General features: G+C 47.0%; 5 protein-coding genes across 6 annotated transcripts in view; 4 read left to right on the forward strand and 1 right to left on the reverse strand.

Annotated features, from left to right (window-relative positions):
* Nucleotides 1–3,239, reverse strand: part of IFT52 (intraflagellar transport 52) — a 231,549-nt gene extending 228,310 nt beyond the window's left edge. The window contains exon 1 of the mRNA XM_075516931.1: nucleotides 3,235–3,239. The gene's annotated coding sequence lies outside the window, so the exon portion shown is untranslated. The remainder of the gene's footprint in view (nucleotides 1–3,234) is intronic.
* Nucleotides 1–6,718, forward strand: part of PPP1R16B (protein phosphatase 1 regulatory subunit 16B) — a 66,404-nt gene extending 59,686 nt beyond the window's left edge. The window contains exon 11 of the mRNA XM_075516928.1: nucleotides 532–6,718. Within this exon, the coding sequence (XP_075373043.1) occupies nucleotides 532–1,053 (522 nt within the window). The 3' untranslated portion in view covers nucleotides 1,054–6,718. The remainder of the gene's footprint in view (nucleotides 1–531) is intronic.
* Nucleotides 6,719–7,471: 753 nt separating this feature from the next.
* Nucleotides 7,472–15,598, forward strand: LOC142416811 (protein FAM83D-like). Its single transcript, XM_075516840.1, has 4 exons — nucleotides 7,472–7,978; nucleotides 10,885–11,052; nucleotides 11,960–12,084; nucleotides 12,450–15,598. The coding sequence occupies exons 1-4, from the start codon at nucleotides 7,526–7,528 to the stop codon at nucleotides 13,402–13,404; spliced, it is 1,701 nt and encodes a 566-aa protein (XP_075372955.1). The 5' UTR covers nucleotides 7,472–7,525; the 3' UTR covers nucleotides 13,405–15,598.
* A 250-nt stretch (nucleotides 15,599–15,848) lies between these two features.
* LOC142416813 (protein FAM83D-B-like) lies at nucleotides 15,849–21,894 on the forward strand. The gene is made up of 4 exons (XM_075516842.1): nucleotides 15,849–16,567; nucleotides 18,387–18,554; nucleotides 19,154–19,278; nucleotides 19,526–21,894. Exons 1-4 carry the CDS (start codon nucleotides 16,115–16,117, stop codon nucleotides 19,914–19,916), a joined length of 1,137 nt encoding a protein of 378 aa, XP_075372957.1. The 5' UTR covers nucleotides 15,849–16,114; the 3' UTR covers nucleotides 19,917–21,894.
* An 889-nt stretch (nucleotides 21,895–22,783) lies between these two features.
* DHX35 (DEAH-box helicase 35) overlaps nucleotides 22,784–23,106 on the forward strand; it is a 32,073-nt gene continuing 31,750 nt past the window's right edge. For both annotated transcript variants that reach the window (XM_075517130.1, XM_075517131.1), the window contains exon 1: nucleotides 22,784–22,847. In XM_075517130.1, the coding sequence (XP_075373245.1) occupies nucleotides 22,808–22,847 (40 nt within the window). In that variant the 5' untranslated portion in view covers nucleotides 22,784–22,807. The remainder of the gene's footprint in view (nucleotides 22,848–23,106) is intronic.

Consider the following 23,106-nt stretch of genomic DNA (forward strand, 5'->3'; position numbering starts at 1 on the left):
GATGGAAGGTGGCTGAAAAATTCGTAAACCTCATCCATCAGATGTAAGCAAAAGACCAAATTCTCATTTGGTATAAACTGGGATATCCCACTCGCATGGAAAGAGACTGTTTTGGATTTACAGCTGCATAGTTTTGCGATACAGCCCTAGTGAACCAGGAAGTTCAGAAAAAATAGCGTGCGCATTTTTTTTACACCTAACAAACTGGTAATCACAAAACAATTGTAATCGTGTTTTGCAGTTATTTGTTTTTAATTCAGTTATTGTCATGTTATATTAATACGCTTATCTATATTTTTTTTTTTTTTTTTTTTTTTTTTGGTAAGGGAGTCCTTCTGAGTTAACGTTCCATGTTCCTGGTTGGGACTTACAGCATTATAGGGTCCTGTTAGTGGGTGAATTCAGTGTTTGTGCTGCAATACCTGTCTGGTGGAAGGGCTTAGTGTGAGCAGGCTTAGGAAGCTGTCACAGGGATGAGCTGTGTTGTGAGGACAGGGGAAGATGCTCTTCTTTCATGTCTTCTTGTTACAGAATTCAGTGCTGGAGAACTCTTCCCTCCTTCCGGAGTTAGCAAACAAAAGCACCCAGTGTGATTCTGAAATCCCCCTCCAGAATGGACTCATGGCATCTGCCAGCACTTACCAGTACAACTTTTCCAACGGGGACGTTTGGAGTATGCACGCTGACCCTGACAGTAATCCAGGCCACATGCTGCCCTACGGCAACCCCGGGCTCCCTGACACACAGCAGTTCTGGGGTGCCTACAAGGAGCATAACCATCAAACCCTCTCCGAACTTAAGCGGCAGCGGGCTGCAGCCAAACTCCTCAATCACCCTTTCCTCAGCACCCACTTCGGCAGTGGCATGGGAGGAGTTGCTGAGAACGGGGGTGAGGCCAAGTCACACCTGATCGGATCCAGGACTTCTCCCTACAGCTCCAATGGGACCTCGGTGTATTACACAGTGTCCAGTGGTGATCCACCCCTCTTGAAATTCAAAGCTCCCATGGAGGAAATGGAAGAGAAGGTGCATGGCTGCTGCAGAATTTCCTAGTCTCATCTGTTTCTCACCTCAGAGGAAACAAGATGTGGGTGGGCTGGTTGGATCCATCGCAGCGGCCAGGTTGTTGGCATTCCAAAGGGAGAATTTGGTTACGGACATCCTGACTGTGACGGCCTCGTTCATCTTGAATTGTACTTTATCCTGCCAATTACTTCCATTGCAGTTGAATGAGTAATGCAGGTGGAGCAAGGCTCTTAGGAGAGGAAGGGATGTGCATCAGTATGATGTAAAAAGAGTCGCCCTAGTCTTGCTCCCCGGGGAAGAAGGTATGGCGCACTGCCTCCCCATCCTTGGGAAGTCATGAGATGCCTTGGAACGAAGAAAGGATCTGAATTAAAATCTTTGCATCTGAGCCTCTTGCTGTAAGTCACCAAGCTTCTGGAAGGTGACAGTTCAGACCTGAATTTTCACTCTTGGGTGATGCGTATATCCTGGAGGGGAGATCAACCCCCACACAGGGTTTGCAAGAGTGGACAGAGCTGTTTCCCGTACAGCTGGATCCAGCACTTACAGGGCCCGAGCAACAAGCAGGCGTAGATGCTGCGCTTGCTTTAGGAAGTTTGCAAGGTGTTATCTCCTTGCAGCGACAGCTCACCATCAGAAACTGTGCACTGGTTGGGTCCTGTTCTGCTCGTGTAAACCTGTCACTGCAGACTGCCATCAGGTTTTAAGCAGAGCTTTTCCTGGAACAGGCTTTACTCAATAGGCTTTAAAACTGATGTTGCAATAAGGGGCCCTGGCAATAGAATTTTACTGCAATAAAATACTGACAAAGGTCTATATTGGGATAAGTAATTTAAAAACCTTATTTGTACTATTTAGACTCTTAATTTGTTAAACTGAAAAGACTTTTGCTGATCTCACTTTCCTATTGATTGTTTATTTACTCTGTACGCTCAAAACACAGATACTAGGGGCAGTATGCTTTGCGTTCTGATTTTTCTGGATTTCCAGAACCACAGGGCTCGGGAGGCATGAGGAGGAAAGGCTTGCTGACACTAATCTAGAAACGTCATGAAAGCGTTTCTGAGCTCCCTAGATGTTATGACACTTGCATTAACCTGCAGTCTTTGGCTGATAAATAAATGTTAAATCATTGCTTTGGCAGTTGAACATTGCAGCAGGGCAGGGTATTTTTTTTGTCTGTTTTCCAGCTCCCATGCTGAAGTCGTCAGCAGTGGTTAGCAGCCGTCAGAAGAGGACTTAAGTGCCTCTTTATACGAGAGTCGCCTAGTGCCACGCAGTACTTGGCAAAGCCTCTCTGCTGTAGAGCAGTCGGCACGCCAACACCAGTGTTTTAGTGTAGTTCACGTTAGCTCTGACAGACTACCTGGGAAACACCAGCGCGGGATAACCTGGGGGTTTGGCACTGGCTCTGCCGCAAGTTAAGGCTTTGCGTACCTGGGGGAGGTGGAAGGAGGGTGCCTCGTGGGAGACAGCTCTGAGGAACTGGCCACAGTTGAGTTAACTAGTTGTATCTACAGAAGTAACTGTAAATCTTCAACCCTTTTTCTGCACAGAGGGGCTATTGCACTTGTAACTATTTGCCTGCATGAATACGTGTCTTCTCGGGCAATATAATTCCAAACTCTGAAAATGTAAGCCTGTTTGGGTCTCTGTAAGCCATCAGTGGATTAAATCCAGCTCACGTAGCTGTGCTTCAGCCAAGCAACAGCAAATGCAGCTTCCACCAATCTTCCTCTTAGCCGGTGGCTGTTAGACATCAATATTACACTTGACGCGTACACTCCCCCTTTGGGAATCCTCACAGCCTTTCCTTTTTTCTAGCCTATAAAAGGTTGACTTAGGCTGCCAGTGACTGTTAAGTGCTACCCTCTGCTCCCCATCAAATCTAGCCCATCGCTGGAGCTGGATATTTTATGATGCAGGGCTCTGGGCTCCTCGTTCTCGGCTCCTCGAGGCAGCAGAGGTGGCTGTGTGTCACCACCACAACCACGCTGTGCACGAAACACTTTTGGACCTGTGAGGTTATTACTAGGCTGACAGTTTGTTCTTTCAAACTCTGAAGATACAATTCTCTTCTCTCACCAGTTTTAGGAACAAATTAGAAAATGGTAGCAGTTGATCTGATTTTTTTTAAAACCTCAGTTCAGTTAAAGGCAGGGGGTTTCTTTGTATGTTTTGAAACATTCAGAGAAGTTGGGCTTCCCCCATTATTGAAATGAATATGCTAAATATAAGACTAGAAAATACTATTGTGCTTGACTTAACCTTAAGGGATTTTAAAAGTCATTCTCTAGTAGAAAGAAGATGATTTGGTAACTGGACTGGACAATGCCGCACCTGTGTGTGGTTAACAGCGGGTCTTCTGATTACCTCGAGAAAATTCTTCTGGGATAACACCAAGTGTAGCCCCGGCATTCCTGAATGGGGAGAGATGCCTCTCTCCTCCCATGGTGGTGGGGGTTGTCTCTCCACTGCCATCCTAATGAGAATTCTGGACTCAGTTAACAAATTTTGGTCCCGCTATCCACTAGGTTGTAAGTGGTGCAAAATTCAGGCCCCGGTGATGCCTTCCATCCCGGGAAGGGGGACTTGGGCCCTTTTCCTTCTCAGAGCAATTTTGTGCTATCAAGTATATTGAATCCTACCTAACTCCATGCGAACGAAAAGGAGACCGTTGAATGCAATAGTGTTAAGTAGTTTGAGGCTTGCTTTCACTGAGAGTTGTTAATACATTAAAACTGTAGGAAGCCAGTCCATTTTAGACAAACAGCTTTTAGTGCATTGGTATTTCACTCTGTGTGTAAAACTCCAGGAACTCATCACTCTGGCTGGGATCTTGAGCAAACCAACAATTGATTTACTATCAGGCAAAAGATATGACAGGTTCTAGATTACAAAACATCCCCCTAATTGGACTTTGTATTGTAATTGTAAAATTGGCTGTAATACAACTCTTCTGGCTTTATCACTGTAAGCTAACGTGCTCACTGAAGTCGAGTGGCGTCTGATCAAATGTAATCAATTCTTATTCAGACGAGAGTCGGTAATTGATAAATGTTCCAGGATATGTTTCGCAGCCATGCCAAGTCTTCATCTACCAGTGGCTTTGGGTTGAAGTTGCATCAGAGTGGGACTTGCGAAGGCTGTTGAATAGTGACCTAGAACGGACTCGTGCTTATGTATGGGTGACATCCTGGATATAAGGGTCACTGCCTGGGGGGCACTGGCAAATGCGCTCAGGGAAGGAGCGGGCAGTTCATGCTGCATGCAGAGTGGTTGCGTGTAGGTCTGGGATGAGCAATTCTGTAAAGTGGATATTTAACCTGCTTCTGGTAAGCTATTTTGTAGAGACAAACGGGCTTTCGGGGGAATAATAAACACATAGATACTCTTATACGTGCATTGTAGGAGCCTACCTCTAGGAATAGGGCTTTTTATTATAAAATTCAGCAGTGTTACAATAATAGTGGTTTTTTATATCTATGTGTTTTAAAGGCCATCCCCGTGGAAAGCTCTGAGGTACATAGCAGAAGGCACTTGGCTATTTAATTGGGTCTTAATATTGCTAAAAAGCTGTAGAAACTAGAAATCATACTGTGATTGGCATATCTAGCACTTGGCTTATTAGAGGAAGATTTGGGGTTTTTTATTCTATACTCGGTGTCTTTAGGCTCAGTAAACATCGAAGTACAGATTCAAGGTCAGATTAGAGTCCCACTTTTGTTAGCAGTAAGCCAAAGGTTGTAGTAGTTCATACAGACTACGCAAAGATTTGAGAACGTGGATGTATTGGCGGGTCTATTGTAGGCAGAGCTGCACGTGAGAATAACCCTCCTGCTTGCAAAGTCTTCCTGTCTGCTGAAGTCATACTGTTTCTAGCAAACTAACTGGTTGATGAGAGCAGCTTTACTTTCCATATTGAAAGACTTTTTTCAGATGGAAAAAAAGTGTCTCTCAAAATAGTGTCTCTGCTTTACTGAGCTCAGCCAAGAAAGTCCCAGCACTGACATGTTAGATAAGGGCTTAAGTACCATTGCTGGGATCTGTTTGACATCAGACCTGGATCTGTATTTCACGTACCAAGGGATGCGATTTTAGCCCACTTAGTCTCACTTTTGTGGTGCTCCAGAATCTTAAAACCCTCTCAATCTGGGGAATAACTGACTCTAGCTGATGTGATTCTGTACCGTCTTGCAGGTGTGGGTGAAGAACCACATGGATGAGGAACTCCTGGTAGGGAAGGAGAAGAGCATGGCAGGGCAATAGCAATAATGAATCAGTGCAATACTCAGGGAGGCAGTGAATTCTCTAGTTTATTGAGCAGGGTCTTATTTCATGGGGTTGAAAGCACTTACAAGCTCCCAAATGGCATTACAACTTCTGTTTAGTGTCCTTCTGTTTTAATCTTGGAGCTCTGTTTACCCAAATCTTCTCTGCTGAAACCAAATCAGCAATACCATGAAACAGGAGTATCTCAACGAAGAAAGCAATAGCACTGGTCCCCAGTGAGCCATAGATGAACTGCTGTCCATCTGCTGGAAGGCCTTCTCCCTACATCTGGTTATTTCTGTGCCTTATACTTGCTAAAGGTAACTCGGTAACTAGTCTCTGGAAGGGTTGTGGTGGCTCTACAGTGCTGTTCTTTAACTTGGAGACTATTTTGCAAGGGGATAGCAGTTCAGAGCATGCCAGATTTTGAAGTTTTTATTTGCTCTTTCAATTTCTCTCATGATCACCGGTTCTCTCTTCCTAAATACACAGAAAGGGAATGCGCAGGGTCTTCATTCTAATTTAACAAATCATGTTGACCTACTCTGTTATAGCCGTTCTCTACAGGCAGAGTCCAGAACACGCTTGTAGTAGCAAGGCCCAGCCTCTTACTACAGAACAGCTAGTATTAACATTTGTATTTCGGTTTGCCTGTGGCTGTACAACAGACTTTGTTGTCCCTGGTTGTTCTTCAGCTTTATTTTGGTGTTTTCATGTTGGCAAACTGGTAATGGACTTCTCAGTTCCCCCACACAATTCGAGTACCACTGGGCTCTTCAGGCAACATCTGCCATGGCACGGTTATGACCTAGAATATTTTGCTGTATTTCAACTGCGGAAGCTGTAGTAGAGGAGACTCTGCTCGAGATACCTGTTCCCAAAGCTACTCCAATGCAATTATCTCTGCCCGCAGCTGGAGGGGAGATACGGGTTTTAAACCAGTGCAGATGCAGCCTTAGTATTGCCACCTCTACGTCTTCAGCCTATAGATTGCAGCGTGAGAACGGACTACAGTGCTGTCGGTAACCCTGGTACAGCTCAGTGTGACTGCTGCATGGACAGGATGTTAACAAATGATGGCAAGCCTTCTGCAATAACTCGTAATTCCATTGATCAGTAGTAAATGATGTACAAATAAAACTCGATGAAATGTATTTTATGTGAAAAAAATAATGTAAGAACTGTATATTGTATTAGCAGCTTTGTGTATAAAATGGCATTTTGGCAATCAGAGTCTAATATATTTAAAACTTTTTTTAAAAAAAGGATATTTGATATTGTATGGAATTGACTTTATTGCTACTGTAAGTATGAAAAGATGGTTTCTTAACATGTTGAAGCAATGCATAAAATCTTAAATTGTATGTAAAACTCATGCCAAAAGGGTATGTCTGACAGTATTAGCACCTGACTCAGTGTCTTTAATGGAGAGATTGAATTTTTTAATTTAAAAATTATATTAAATTTCTTTTAATAATACAGAAAACGCCACTGAGTTTTATTTAATTGGTTTACATTTTGTCTCTGCCTCTCCTACAACCGTAAGTACTGCCAGGAATTGCCTGGAAGAGTGAATCTAGGCAGCGGGTTGGTGGAGCTTTTTCATTTTTCTGCTGGTGCCAGCAATTCCCTTTGGGGACAAGCAAGAAGGCCAACACCGGCACAGCCTTGCCTGGCTTTTGCGGTGCTCGAGGTGTTAGGCCGGGTGTTTGTTAGCGTGCATCACGAAGAAGGCCCTTCTGAGGGAGGTTTGATTCGGGCCAAGGTGAACGCGCCCTCTCCCTCCCGGCCCTGCCTGGTGGGGACGGGGCCGCTGTGCGGGGGGGCAGGCCTGCGTCCGGCCTTGAAGCCGCACGGAAGGGGTTCGGTGTGGAGGCCAGGCCGCGAGAAATGGCCGCCTCCGCCAGAGGGGCTCCCGCGGCCCGAGGAGGGGAGCACCGGGGCGTGCGGCCTCCGGGGCCGGGCGCTAACGGGGCTGCGCGACCCCTCGCACCCAGCGCGGCGGGGAACGGCTCCGCCAGCTCCGCTGCTTCCCTCGGCCCGCCCTGGCTGGAGCGGGCGCGGCCTGAGGGGGCGGCGGGGCCGGGCCGCCTTCGCCGCAGCCAACCGGGGCGCGGGGCGGGGCGCGGCTCCCCCACTGGCGGCGGCGGCGCGGCGCTGTTTGGATTCAAAGCCGCTATAAAGGCGCTGCCGGGGGCGGCCGGGCCGGGTCGGGCCGCGCCGCGCCATGGCCAACGCCTCGCAGTGCCTGGAGGAGGGCGCCGGGCGCTGGCCGCCGCGGCCGCCCGGGCCGTACAGCGAGGCGCAGCGGCTGGCGCTGGAGGAGCTGGTGGCGGGCGGCCCCGAGGCGCTGCGGGCCTTCCTGCGGCGGGAGCAGCTGCCGCCGTTCCTCTCGGAGCCCGAGGTGCAGGCCATCGCGCGGGGCGCGCTGCCGCCCGCCGCGGCCCCGGAGCCGGCGGGCGAGCCCTCGCTCGGCGCCTCCCTCGACGCCTCCTCGCTCACCTACTTCCCCGAGCGCTCGGACCTGGAGCCGCCGGCGCTGGAGCTGGGCTGGCCGGGCTTCGCCCGCGGCGCCTTCCGCGGGCTCACGCGGGTGGAGGCGCACTTCCAGCCCGGCTGCGGGGAGAGCATCTACGGCTGCAAGGAGGCGGTGCGGCGGCAGATCCGCTCCGCCCGGCAGGTGGGTGCGCGGCGCGGCCGGGGGTCCCGGGGGCGCGGCCGGGGGTCCCGGGGGCGCGGGCTCTGCCGGCGGCGCCCCCCAAAGCGCCCTGCCGCCGGCCCTCCTCCAGCGGGTCAGCGAACCGGGGCAAAAATCGGCAACGGTGTCAGTGAGCGTCTCCTTCACGTGGCACGAAGCGAGGCCGAGGGGCTCCAGAACCCCTGCCGAGAGGAGAAAGCCTCGTGAGGAGGACGAGCTGGTAAAGACACAGCGACCGGTACGCACCCTAACAGCGCCCGTCTCTACGCTAGGCCCGTGAAATCTCGCCTTCCCGCTAACGTTGCTCCAGAGGCAGTGGGTCAAGAGTTCCCCGGAGCGGCACGGCATGCAGCACCGCTGCGGGTTTCGAGCTGACCTTGCTCTTCTTCAAAGCAGAAGGCTTCCTATTCCAGGTTCCTTACTGATGTGCCCTGCGAGACAGATTCGCTTGCAGAAACCTCCTACTGTCCCTTAGAGGCCTTTTTTGTGTCATATCCTTTCTTATAAAAGAATGATATCTATGATTAACCCTGTGATGTTATCTCTCTTCTTTACTTTTTTCTCCCCATTAATTGCTCCTCAGTAATGTGCAGACCTGCTCTTAGCAGGACTTCCCTCCTACAGGAGTGGATGGTTTTGATGTGATGCAGAATATGGCTTAAAAAAAAAATCAGATGGCGTAGTAATTTCTAACTGTTGTCTGTAACTCATTATGTTACCTGAGTTTATAGCCTCTAACTGTAATCCCCAGGAGGGAACCACCCTTCTCGTTAGCAGCCATTCAATTGGCTTAGCTAAAATTTAAATGTATAGCTTCCTCTCCGGGTGGCCAGGTGAAGCAACCCCTGGCTCCGTGCATACTGTGCTTGCACATGGCACACCCTGAACCAGCAACTGAGCTTAGTCCCTGCCCACTTCTGAGCGCAGAAGCTTAGGGCGTGCGTGAGGATGACATGAACGATGGGCATCTTGCCAGAAACGGTTACAGAGAAAGCTCTGTTCTCAAAGGATCCTTCTCAGGTAGATGAGACCAGTCTGGTGCCTCGAGTAAACTCCACGAAAACGTCTGTTTCTCCAAAAAGCTGTACTAGTTTGCAATGTTCTTGTTTGTAGCATCCTGCCAAACGCCTTTCCTCGCACCAAGCCAAGAGCCAGGCAAGCTGTTCCTGCCACTGCCGTGGACATGCCTGATCCAGGGAGCATTTTAATGGACACAGAATGGAGAGAAATTTTGACCCCCTATAATTTAATGAATATCAGATGCTGTGCAGTGTTGCTCGATCATGTCTGAGTTCTTCGGGTTAATGTGAGGAACGGGAAAACTTCAGATGCCGTATAGTTTCTTCTCGGCCCACTCAAATGTGGTTAGCTTGAGTGGCTAAAGGGGACAGTGTTGCTGTCTTGCCTCTGCTGTCCTGAATGGATGAGTGTAGAGAAAAGGGTTTTCTTTCCTCTAAACATAACTGTACTTTTGCTCATTTTAAATAAAAGTGTATTTCTTTTTCAGCTGCTAATTCTGGGATTAGAACTCAAATGTGCTGTTAATTGAGTAGTCATTTGAAGGCACCACTGTTTCCAAGGGGTTTAGTGTGAATTGTTCCGTTTTCAGGGGTTATTTCCTTACCCATCTGGTCTTGTCAAAAGCATCTTATTTTTCTTTATCTTCCTTTGACACTTGGATGAGTGATTCGGTGGAGAAAAGCACAGGAGACACGCAAGAAGCTCAAGCATAAACTAACTTTATCTAGAAATACAAACGTGCCTCTGTGTGTTATACCCAAGAACTCATACGTATGGAGCCAGTCCCTTAGGGAGCAGGGCGCAGGTGGGAACGCAAAGCTTGGCCTGTTCTTGTGGGAAACGTTTCCCCTGAGTACAGGCAATGCCACACACAGAGCAGCTAGCTGTGTGGCATGCGTATACGCCTTGGGGGTGTCGCAGCGGTGCGTGGATGCCTTCTGTATCTGATAAGGGCAGGTGCCAGGTACCCGCAGCAGTTGTGTAATTGTTGTCCTTGATGCTGGTCTAATAGAAAGAGAATGGAAAAGTAGGTCATGAAGCCAAAAGCTTTGTGCCTTTGTGTCCCCACACAGATGTGTGTTCCTGGTTTTGAAGGTTGAGAATTCTAGCACTGAAACAGTGTGTGGTGTGGCTCTGAACTAGCTGGAGGGATTGTTCATAAACTTAAGACTGTCGTCTTGTCTTTGGCCCGTTGAGAGAAAATCTTCTCATCTTAGGACTTGCCTCTTGTAAAGAACTGTTGAGCTGAGTGAGCGGAAGGATTTCTTGTGAAGGTATGGGATGGAAAGTCAGAACACATCTAGCAAGTCTGGAAATAGTGAAAAATGTTGTCACAGAACTAGTATATCTCTTGGTAACTTGGAGGGACACCCTCCGACCACGCCCACAGAAAGCAATTGGGGTTTGCGAGATGTTAAGCTGTGACAGTGAGGAGGCCATCGAGCTCATTCTCCTGCAGGCAGTGGCTATCTGCAGCAGGTATGCCACACTGGGAGCACAGGAGTGGAGGTGGCTCGTCCGGATTCCTGATTCTGCTGCGATAGCCTCCCCAATGTTACCAAAAGGCCAGATTATGGGAGACTGTGTAGAAAGGCAGGCTGTGAAAGCGTACAAAAGCAGCAGCAGATGTGAGGGGAAAACCTTTTCAGGCTTACACTTTGCACTCCAGGGCACAGTGAAATTACAGAAACATTGTGGGAATAGAGAAATCTCTTATACCTTGCCAGGGCCTGCGCAGCAGGACAAAGAAATGTGCATCTGGCCTTGATGACAGCAGCAGGAGAAAATGGCTGGGGAAGGCAGTGATCTGGCCTTGAATGATCTGGCCAAATAAAGCTCTTGAACGAGTGTTGTTGCTTTTTTTGCAGGTGATTGCCCTTGTGATGGATTCCTTCACAGATATTGATATCTTCGGTGACCTTCAGGATGCCTATAACAACCGCAAAGTCCCTGTCTATATCCTTCTTGACCAGGACTTTCTACCCCATTTCTTGGAAATGTGCAAGAACTTAGGAGTTTGTCCTGAGCAGGAAAGTGTAAGTGCTAAATGTGGGGGGGTGTGGTTTATTTTTATTTTTTGTGCTACAGTTTATAGTTATGGAAATCAAGGATACACTTGAAACATCAGATTCTCTTGAAAGACTAAAGCATCCTGTCTGTTTGATAGCTGATATAAAAGGGGGTTTTATGAAATGTTTCTCAGCTTCTGAAGATCAAGGCTCAATATCACGTGGTTTCAGTACAGTCTCGAATCCAACATGTGAAACTGCTCACAAACTCGGTGAAAACCATGCGGAAAAGGCACATCTACTCCTACCCTATGCTACCCATATGTAGGAGCTACAGCCATGCTATGCAACAACCCGGTGTGCACTGTGATCCCTGTCCTGAAGAAGCAACAATTTTCAGGCATTTAATTTTGCAAGATCTAAGTAGCTTAATTCTTCGGCTCAAGGACCTGCTGGCTAAGGAAAACAGAAACACAGGAAGCTCAGGGGTGGTATAGCTCTGGTAACATCTCATTTCTTCCCTAATACATAGTGCTTTCTTTTAAAAGGGTTTGGATGATGGCACTCAGGTGATATACTTAATTCCTCTGAATATAAGCTGACATGACTGTGTTATGGCTTGGCTTGGACAGGCTTATGTTCACCCCAGTGAGAGTTTCTCTGGACAGGGAAACACTCCTATCTTCGTGGGCAGTAATTAATTAGAACTGGCTCTTCTCTCCACAGACTCTCCTAATCTAGCAGATATTATGTGTAAGATATTATGTGTGGCAGATATATGTGTAACTATTAACACTCATGTGCAGACAATGTAAGGAAGTTCATTTCATTCCTATCTTCCATAGTGTGTGTAGCTGCTTTTAGGTAGAATTGCTAATCAAAACTTTTTGGAAGTTAAATCTGATGTTACTTTTTCCCTTCTTTTCTGAAACAGCTGATGAGAGTTCGAACTCTCACGGGGAACACATACTACATGAGGTCAGGTGCCAAAATTGTTGGGAAAGTCCATGAGAAGTTCATGTTAATTGATGGCATTAGAGTGACGACAGGCTCCTACAGGCAAGTATTGGGGTCTGCTGGTGCCTGATGAAGCTATAGAAAGGGGGAGTTTCTGCAAGAAGGATGTATTAACTTTGCTGTTTGCCTGGTATTAGTGAATGCCAATGGCAAGTGGACTAGCTGAGTCTAAGTGGGACTAACACAAAACTGGAAACGGCTTTGGAAAACTGGTTTACACAACTTGTGGCTAGCAAAGCACTTGGCCATGGCTAAATAGAGTTCTTCCTGAAGAAGAGAGTGTGAATAGTCTATTGACTTCATACCTTCCTTATGCACAGCGCTTCTAAGCTGAGTCTTGCTATCCGTAACTGTATGTGTTGAAATGCACTGGGAATTAACTGTGAATCTTGGTTTGTTTTCAATAGTTTCACGTGGTCCGATGGGAAGCTGAACAGCAGTAACTTGCTGCTATTGTCAGGTCAAGTGGTTGAACATTTTGACCTCCAGTTCAGGATTCTTTATGCCCAGTCAATGCCCATCAGCCCTAAGTGGCTGTCCAGCCACAGGAACAGTGGGATATTGGATCACCTGGCGAACAGAACAGAGTCCCCTGAAGAATATACTGTGGAAGGCAACTTGAGAGCAGAATTTGCCAGACTGTCTAGTACTCCAAAGAAATTGTTGAAAGAGCTAGATCTGGCTGAAGATACTTCTGGAGGCAGACCTTGTAACCTGGGGCATTCTTGCCTCTGTGAAGAGGAGTGGTTCAGCGATCAAGTGGCCATAGTGGGACAGAAAAGCGCATCGACTCAAACTGGCCCATGGGAAGAGAAGCCTGTAGTGACCGCCTGTAACGCTGCCACGCAGACCAGGGCTGTAACGGCAGAAACTGGCACTCAGACTTCTGTCACTGCTAGAATGACGGGCACTCAGACTTCAGTTTTGCTGAAGACTGCAGTGACACAGACAAAGGAAGATGAGTACACAGAAACACCCCTGCTTCACAGAAAGCTGTCAAAAGAAGGATCTTCCCTGTCTGGAAAGGCTGTATCAAGTTCTAGTCTGCGATCGCTGTCTTCGTCATCATCGCAGTGCTCTCTTGCAAGCTCTACCGCCTCACTGTCTTCTCTCCGGTCCTTTGAATATTCTAGCAGCCACAGGGCAGAATATTTCCAAAAACTGCATAAAGAGAGGCAGTTCCACTACTCCACTATCAGGTCGAAGCTTAGCCACATGGTGGATATCCTGTCCCGGAGGGGACGTGTACCTGAAAACTACATGACCCAATACACTGGAAAATGCAATCTAAAACAGAGGCGAGACATCAGTGCCAGCCTGCGCAGCCTGCGGGACGTTTCACTCTTTTCTCTGAATAAATGATTACTGGACTGAATGCAGAAGACAAAAGCTCTGGTCTCAAACTGCAGTCACTTTGTACCTGCCGATTCTTCCACTTCTGCCAGCACTTTTACTTTTTTAATACACTAATAGTTTTTTAGTACATCACTCTCTAGCACTTTGTTTTATACTATGCAATTTAAGCAATAAAAAAGAGGGGTTTATTTATACTGTAACTACTAACATGTTCCTCTTACATGCATTGGTGGTGAAGCTTCATTTTAATTCTGGATGTTTAACCTGAAAAGTAATCGTATTATTGCTTTCTAGGGTTGCTAATGCTCTGACTTTAACTTATGTAAATTGGGAAAAATCTGAGTCAGACTGATTTTGCTCAGGGTGGCTTTGGAGATACAGCTTACATCAAGGTACACTAAAATTTTTTTCTTTTTAATATGGGCTTTTATTTCTATTTTATCTTTGGCATGAGAGGAAACAACTTTTATAAAGAGCCGTAAAGCTAATTTTATTCTAAGTCTGACTTCAGAGATACATATGTTACTCTTCCACTAAAGTTGTGAAGGGTCTGTTGGAGCAGTTGCAGGTTCTTACCTTCAACTGTATCCTTTTTCCATTGTTTACGCCTTCTGAAATTGTCTGAACTAACTAGCTCTTCAGTTTGATCATCCTCTCATGCCTTTGTGTAGATACATATATATATATATTTTAAAAAGTGTGTATGTATATATACACATCCTCAGAAGAGCATCTTTTTAAAACCAAGACCAGGAAGTAGCAACTTAGCACTCCAAGATAGCTATACCCATTTTTAGGTACAGCCATGATGTAAATGTTTCTAGTATTCGGAACTAAAAGCTAGATATATTGGACTTGTAAGACTATTAATGGGAATGTATTGCTGAAGTGGCTTTTTTTGTGCTTGTGAGTGGGAGATGAGGTGATATCTGGAGTTCAGTGTCTTGCTGCAGCATACCTGTTGGACTTCTCTTTTGGGATGACTTCAAAAAACTTTATCTCCTGTGCAACTCGTTAAGACCTCCAGTCTTAGCACTGTAAAATGAGCTTCCAGTTCTGGCTTGGTCTAGGAATGTCTGAACCACCTTGCTTCCATTAAGAGACCTGTAAACAGCTTCCTTCTTTGGAGTGAACTTAGAGACGAGACGATCGCTGAGGGCACATGACAAAGCCCCTGTTCAAAAGTAAACTGACAAATGCACTAAGAAATGTTATGGGTTATGTTTGCTAATATTATAGTACAATAAGTGTAGAGTGAATAAAACATTTTTCTCTTTAGACTGTCCTATCTGAAATATTCTGTGTTTCCTGCTCTGTTTATCCTTTACCCACTACTAACTTAGTTTGAGGAGCTGAAGTGCCCCTCTAGTTTTTGAAAATACCCTACTTTCAATATTAAATGGATCTTAGGTTAAGTTGCTTTGCAGAGACATTATCTGAATATTTGTTAGCAGTATTCTGTGCATGTGTGTGCGCAGGTCTGTGCTTCTTGGATCGCTTACTGAGCAGTGTGGGGATTCTCTCTGAGCTCTGACCTGTGCTGTTGTTCTTTAGACCTGCATCCCAGTCCTTTAGTGACCAACCAGACTGAATTCTGCCAAGTCCAGAGTCTGGGTTATGTATTTTCTTCTTATTTATGGGCACATGTGCCAGTAGATGGCACATTTCAGCTGCTGTCTTGACTATTCCTGTAAATAGCAATGGACGAGTGAATAAACAGAAAAATGTCCAAAACTCAAAAAGGCTTAAGTGTAGAGAGCAACACTTTATTAACTTTGGCATTTCTATCTCTGAAATCTATATGGACAAAAAGGCTTAGCTACTTTTATTGCTTGGATTTCAAAGCAGCCACTCCCTCCCTGAAGCTGTAAGGCAGATGTACAAAGAGGTGCAGGTGGGGGAAAAAAAGCTCTGTCTGCACTTGTTTAAAAAGGTAAGACACTTTCTTGCCTGGTCCCTGGCGCGGGAACATTGCGGGCAAAGCAAGTTGCAGAGAGGGAGGTGAGGTACACCTTCAAAGCCAATCTTGAGTCGAATTTTGAAGAGCTCGTGTTCAGCGGTGCTTGAATGTATGTAAAATCAACTTGTTTGTTCTGCCTGCTTTTTAACTTTATAACACTGTGCAGCTGCCTTGTTTCTTGTTCCTGTGAGAGTACCAGTTTACAAATAAACTCCTTTTGCCATGGGGGTTTTCATCTGATCATTGCCACGCTTTGTTTTCTATGGGTTTGACATTTCGCATGGGGGTGACTAATGCGGCGCTTCCCCCGGTGCCGGTGCTCTCCCGCCGCTCGGGGTGAGGGGAGCGGCCTGTGCTGAGGCCGCCTGCCCTCTCTAACCTTAGGAGCAGCCTTTTGATCAGGGGCTGGGGAGCAGGTCGAGGGCTGTGCTTACTCTCCCTGCTTAATGCCAGGTTTGCTTTTCCTGCGGATGCCTCCCTGGGCGGGGGGAAGCCGGCCGGCTCTGCCACCCGTGGCTTTCCCGCGGGCGACGCTGCTCCGGCGCCTCTTCCCTCCCCGCTGCCGGCGGCCGCGAGAGGAGAGGACGGGCGGAGCGGAGGCTCCTCTCCTGCGGGGCAGCCTCCGCGCGCGGCGCCGCCGGCTCCTTCCCGCTGCCCGGGGCCGGGCGGGAGGCGTGGAAGGGCGTCCCGCGCGTGGGGCCCGCCCGCCGAGCCGCTATAAAGGCGCGGGGCAGCAGCGCGCCGGCCGGCCGCGCCATGGCCAACGCCTCGCAGTGCCTGGAGGAGGGCGCCGGGCGCTGGCCGCCGCGGCCGCCCGGGCCGTACAGCGAGGCGCAGCGGCTGGCGCTGGAGGAGCTGGTGGCGGGCGGCCCCGAGGCGCTGCGGGCCTTCCTGCGGCGGGAGCAGCTGCCGCCGTTCCTCTCGGAGCCCGAGGTGCAGGCCATCGCGCGGGGCGCGCTGCCGCCCGCCGCGGCCCCGGAGCCGGCGGGCGAGCCCTCGCTCGGCGCCTCCCTCGACGCCTCCTCGCTCACCTACTTCCCCGAGCGCTCGGACCTGGAGCCGCCGGCGCTGGAGCTGGGCTGGCCGGGCTTCGCCCGCGGCGCCTTCCGCGGGCTCACGCGGGTGGAGGCGCACTTCCAGCCCGGCTGCGGGGAGAGCATCTACGGCTGCAAGGAGGCGGTGCGGCGGCAGATCCGCTCCGCCCGGCAGGTGGGTGCACGCCCTGCAGCGCGGGGAGACCCCGCTCCCCCCCGCCGCTCCCGCACGGCTCCCGAACCAGCTCGTCCTCCCCCCTTCGTTTACTTTTCAATAAACTCCCGATTTTACTTACCATGCTATTTTGTTATTGCCCCCCCCCCCTTCTGTATTTATTTTTGTAATAGGTTCATTATTTGCAAGCTTTTTCCCCCCATGTTGATGAAAAGCGGGCCCGTGCTATCCGCGCCTCGCTGAGCTCACTCAGGGAGTTGGCACCTGTGAGCGATACGGCCTGAACGCGCCCGTTCCAGCTCTTTAAGTAGTTGTTGCTTCCACGTCCTGCGGCGGACGCACGGCAAACCTCGGGGGTTCCGTCCGTGGGACAGATCTGCGAGGGCGGTAGCTGGCTCTCAGGGGAGGCTTTACTCAAGGAGCTTGGGCGAGTAATCGGGTCTTGGCTTGAAATATCACGAGCATCTGAATAATAAGTTGAAGACAAACCTCATTTCTATCTTAAATAGAGGGGTGAGATGTAAAGAGCAGTTGGACACCAGTGAATTCTTTTTTGTTTTGTTTCTTTTCATATTTGAAAAGTGTGAAAGACTCTGGAAAACTTAAGTTTTGGAAATACGCTCACCTTTTTCTTCAGGCAATGCTTTTGAGGACAGGACATCTGTTCTCAGGAAAAAAACCTCTTGCCTAGGAATTGGAGACCAAATTTGTCTAACACAGAACTAGATCCCTGTTTTTGCTCTGTCTCAGGGTGAGGAAGAAACCTGAAGCAATACATTGGTTTTGCCACTGTTCTGGTTCTTCTGAGATATTCTCAGCACCCCCAAACATCTCCACGATCAGCTCGGTGCTCCTGTTACACCCAAAGTTACTGACGTAGCTGAAGAAGACTGGCAGCAAAATGCCTTTCTTTTCCTCATGCAAAAGACTTTTTTTATCAGCTCGCTTAGGTGTTTGGAGAGGTGTCAAGTCTCCCTCTGCCTTTGTAGGTCTTGGCACTGCTCTACAGGTGGGGGGAAAAGAGAAAATGCTCAGATGTCTGTAATTTTTTCTTGAAGGTGAAGTTACGTAGTAAAAAAGGGAAGGCTTTACTACAACCTTAGTGAAAAACCATGAGCAGCATGCTACTGAATAGATGCAGGAGATATCATTGCTGCTAATTAGGGATGAACTCTGATTTTTAAATAGAGAAAAGGTGTCTTTCCAGAATAGGCTTTCTGGCTAGGTTGTTCATACCTATTGAACCAAAAAAGATACAGATCCTGGCAAAATAAGCTTCAATGTCTGCTGCTGAAATTATAGTAGAAAATGAAATTCTGCAATGCAATAATAAAAACCTTAAATTATGGTATCTGCTATAAATCAGTCAAGCGGCAACAAAATTGGGGCAAATAATCTTTAACAACAATTTCTGCCCATAAATTCAATACTTTTTTTTTTTTTCTATTTAACTGTCCAGGGATGTGAATAAGTGATCATATGATGAAGTGAAGGGGTGATGTATATTGTGTCTCCTGTACCTCAGTGTACCGGGCTCGGTAATCACCTTTACCAAAATACCATTCTCTTGACAGAACTTTATTCTAATCCGTTATTTTTGCCTTTCCCTTTGCTTTCTTACATGTTTGTTAAATGTTTCAGCAGTCCTGTGAACAACAGAAGAATATACCATATCACAGAAGACTGTACCATGTTCCATAACCACCAGGGGGAAAAAAAGGGGGGTGAATTTAATTTGAAAGTCAGATTCCTCATGTGCCATCTCCCTTGGGATGCTGTGGAAACACAGCCTAATGATTTCTTCTGAAACTTGTTGCAGATGATTGCCCTAGTTATGGATTCCTTCACAGATACCGATATCTTCAAAGACCTCTTGGAGGCTTGTAGCCAGCGGCAAGTTAAAGCATATATCCTTCTAGATCAGTCTTCATTTTCCCACTTTCTAAAAATGTGCAAGGATCTGGGAGTTGACCTGGAACAGGAAAAGGTGAGCCTTGTCATGTTTATAGGGATAGAGAGTTGGTCCTCTTATGACTGTAATCTTTGAGCTATCAAAAGAAACTATTTTGCCTGCTGCCACAACTTAAAATGGGTTTTATGTAGCTCTAGCTCTTTCTTGGAAGATTTAACCATTCTTGCATAAGAAGGCAATTAATATAAAACCTGAAATCTTTATAAGTGGCTGTTACAGTTGCTTTCTGAGCACAAATACTAATTGAGTATTCAAGGAAATGCAGGAGGAATGTCCAGTCCCTAAAGCATGACTGCAGTTGCTCAGGCTCGCTGAGACTTTGATGGAGAAACAGGTTCTCAGGAGTCTGTGGGGCTTGGGTCCCTCCAAGATTTGGAGACAGGAGTTTTTACAATCACACTCTGCACAATCAGTTGATGGGTCTGCCCCTTAGTGCCACCTCTTTACCTACTAAAACAGGACAAAATTATCATTTGGTTCCTAGAGGGTGAACCTTGTGCCACTGCACAGCAACCTTTGCTAGTTCATCAGCGACAGTTATTGTTGTCTGTTACGCCTTTAAATACAATTGTTTAACTTTGAAATCCACATGATGCTTGCCATATCTTTAACAGTTTATGAGAATTCGAAATATCACGGGGAACACATACTGCACGAGGTCGGGTGCCAAAATTGTTGGAAAAGTCCGTGAAAAGTTCATGTTAATTGATGGCATTAGAGTGACAACGGGCTCATACAGGCAAGTGCCAACTTTTTTCTGTTGCTTTACATGATTTCTTTACACGGAAAGGAAAACCAGCCATGTTGCAAAACTGCTTTCCGTATCACAGTTTATTTGTAATGGTTGTCCTAAAAAGAGCACACTGCTCCTCATTTGGATTATAAGAACAATCTAACTAAAAGTGATGAAAGAGAATTTTCAGTTAATACTTTGTTTACTATTTGTTTTCAGTGAACTCAGAATTTTCTCCTTCTTCCTTTGCTAGTTTTACGTGGACAGATGGGAAGCTGAACAGCAGCAACATTTTGATCCTGTCAGGCCCCGCAGTGGCACACTTTGACCTGGAATTTCGGATTCTTTATGCACGGTCAAAGCCTATCAACCTCAAAGAGTTATCCAGCTGCAAGAAGAATAAGGTGTTGGACCAGCTGGTCAGGATAACAGTGGCTTCCAGAGAACTGACCAGGGAAAACTTCCTGAGAATGGAGTTTTTGTATCTTAGAGCATTTGTAGGAAATCTAAAGATGAAGCAAAGTTGGCTGCGTGCCTCAAGGGAGGCGGTCTACGTGTCAAATAATGCAATGCATGCCTCTCTGCCACTGACTAAGAGGAATGGCTCTCTAGTTATGTGGCCACACTGGATCATAGAGAGATGAATTGCACGTTCACTCGGAGCGAGAAGCAGAACCTCAGGAACCACGGCCAGCCGTCCATGTCCAGTACTGTCTTACAGTATGTTTGTGAGAGCAGCTGGGAAACAACCTCAAACTGAGAGAAAGTGATACTGGAATTGTGGTTTTGTTTGAAGACTACTATAATGCAGATCAACAGATACAATTATGGTATTGTCTTAGGCTCAGATGTGGTTTTTTTAAAAAAAACTCTTAACACCTGGAAAGCCATTATTGACTTCTAGTATTCTGTCAGATTTTCATTTTTCCACCTATTCTTACATGTTTTAAGCTGATGGGTTAGCAGTGTCTTAGCTCAGTAGCTCAAACCTTTTTTTTTTTTTTTTTAAGGAATCTAGGTATAGAAAATAATATTGCTTAAAGGTCTTCCAAAGATGAATAGCAGGACTGCTGTATGGCTCTGAAATCAGTCTAAGCTTAGTCTTGCGTTGCACGAACTCTTTCATGACGCAGAACTGAAGCGGAGTAACCATAATCTAGAAACTAGTAGATCAGTACCATGCTACTAGTCCTCAAATGTTACATTTTCTTTACATGAAGCTGTGCTGCGAGGCAGAACGAGCTAACATGTCAGGCGAACAAGGCTTTTGCAATGACTGAATTTCAAATCACCTTTTCTTTATAATTGTAAGAATACTTGGATTGTTGGACATCATGCAATAAATGTGTGCAAGGGATAGTATTCCTAAGAACTTACTATGTTTGTAGTAGAGCCAAATGAGACCATTTTCTTGGCATTACTATATATACTTTTTGGTTTCTTTATGGTTGCTGCTGCTGTCTGATCTTATGGGAAAAGTTGAGTAGATCTGAAATCTGTGAAGCTGCTGCTACTTCTCAAAAGCCTTACTTCCACCAGCCATGTCATGACATGTCAGAAATAGACATGAACAGTCAGAAATAGAACCATTTATTTGTAACGTTCATGCAAGCTCGATTTTTTAAAAAAATCCATCCATTTCTGGAGAAAACCAAAAAACCCCAGATGAATAAACTATCCTCCCAAACAGTTGTACATTGAGGCACTGAAGTTCCAGCAGCCTGCCAGGGCAGAAACTCCTGTTAGTCCACCCATGGCAGCTGTGGCAAAAGCAAAGGTACACCATTTCCCAGGTTGTTCTTGAGGCTCTTGCTACTGCAGAGAACTCGGGTATGTGCTCGCGTAAGTGTCTTGTGGGTTCTGGGCTTCAAAGGGGAAGCTTAAAACTTAGCTGGGGCATTTCATATGGGTCTCTGCTAAACATCAGCAGGATAACGTCACATTGGACACGTGGAGCTTACAAAAACGGTCTTTATGGACAATGCAATGGTGTACTGATTAGGATGCAACTAATCTGTGCCCTTTTTCTTCTGCGCTTACAATCATGGAAATGTAATAGTTCTGACTCTCCTAATCTGTAAATGTTCAGTAGTTTATAGTTTAATAGTCTTAACTTTCATCTAGATGTAAAGAAGTTTGAAATATGTATTTTTCTTCTTAGCTATATTTTCTGTAAACACAAAAACCATACAATATTGTACTCTATGCAAAATATTGTTTGTGCAATCTTATTTTCACAATGATTATCTGTATATGTTTTCTCAAACGTAAGTTTTTAACTTTGTTATTCATCTCGTTACTTTAATAGGCAACTCTTTCCACGTGCCATTAGTAGAACTTTTTCTCAGCAGTTGCGAATATATTGATGATACAAAATACTGTGATAAGAGTTGTGTTTATTTTTGATAGAGTGGACTTAATCTGAAAAGTACATTGAAATAAATAGCTAGAATTTTAAGAATGTCTTTAATTATAAACAAATAACCTCTTTTTCAAGTGGTTACCTAGAGAGACAGCATAACGTGACCATGGAGGTACAGCACTGTGAAGTGCAGTCTGTCAGTCACAACCGCGCTGTTAGCATGCCAAGTTATTAATGAAGAACGAGAGTGATTAATAAGAATATAAAATGTGATTAAATTTTTTTCCATAAGCATGAATTTTTGACAGCATTACTAAACTTATGAGAAGCTGGTGGGGTTTTTTTGTGGTTTTTTTTTTTGTTTGTTTGGTTGGTTTTTTTTTTACTCCAGCCTATACTTCATTAACTCAAAGTCTACATTAAATTTGATTCAATAATAACTTTCAGGGGCTGTCAGGAGCCTGTGGTAGGGCACCGCTGGATCTATTAACTATTACTGTAATTGTTTTCTTTCTAGTCCTTCAGTTGCCCGGGGTAAAGCGCAACAGCTGTGGTGCACACGGTGTGGAGGCCCCCTTCATGTGGAGAAGGGAAGCGATAGCTTTACTTATTTAATGGGACAAGGACTTTTTGGAGGCGATCTGTCAATCTGGTTCAATCCTAGGTTCTCCCCCAGGTTACACACTTCATTTTAGTAACAGCAGTAGTGGCTGGAGGGCTGCGTTACGCGTATTCCACTCTTTTGGCTTGGAGGTGAAGGGTGGGTTTCAGTCACACTTGAAGACTATTTATCAACGGGGTTTCCTCAGCAGCGTCGCTTCTGCGTGTCTGAGTAACAGCGCGGATCTTACACTCGGCGTTATGAACTTGGAGCCGTTTTTTCCGTTAAAATAAGGAAATGTCCAAGGCTTCGGCACTTCATGCTTTGCTCCGCAGCTGCGGTGCCGGTAACACACAGGGCCTTTCGCCTGCCTTCGGCGAAGGGCGGGCGGCTTCCCTCAGCAAAAGCACCTCGCACGGCCGCGCCGAGGCCCCCGGGCCGCGGGGCCGCCTCAGGCGCGGGAGAGACCCCGGCGGCGGCGGGCGCGCTCCGGGCACCATGGCAACGGGCGGCGCGTCACGTGGGCCCCGCCGCCGGGGCCCCGCCGCTTCCGCTTGCCCTCTCGCCCCAAGATGGCGGCGCCCGTGGGACCGGTGAAGTTTTGGAAGCCGGGTGAGGGGGCGCGGCTGGTGCGGGGGGTCGCGGTCCCGGGGCGGCGTGGGGTGCGTGTGGGAGCTCCTTCCCGGGCTGTCTGCAGCGGGCCCTGGGCTTCCCTCCCGCTCGGCGAAAGCCGCCGCGCTGCCCCCGGCAGCCGTCGGCTGTAGGGAGTCGCACGGATTTCAGACGCCGAGGGCAGCGGACAACCGTGCTGTCCCTCCGCCGCGGGGGCCTGGGGGGCGGCGAGGTCTCTGTGACTCCAGCCGGGCGCTGC

The sequence above is a fragment of the Mycteria americana genome, chromosome 14 (assembly GCF_035582795.1).
Source record: "Mycteria americana isolate JAX WOST 10 ecotype Jacksonville Zoo and Gardens chromosome 14, USCA_MyAme_1.0, whole genome shotgun sequence".
NCBI lineage: Eukaryota > Metazoa > Chordata > Aves > Ciconiiformes > Ciconiidae > Mycteria > Mycteria americana.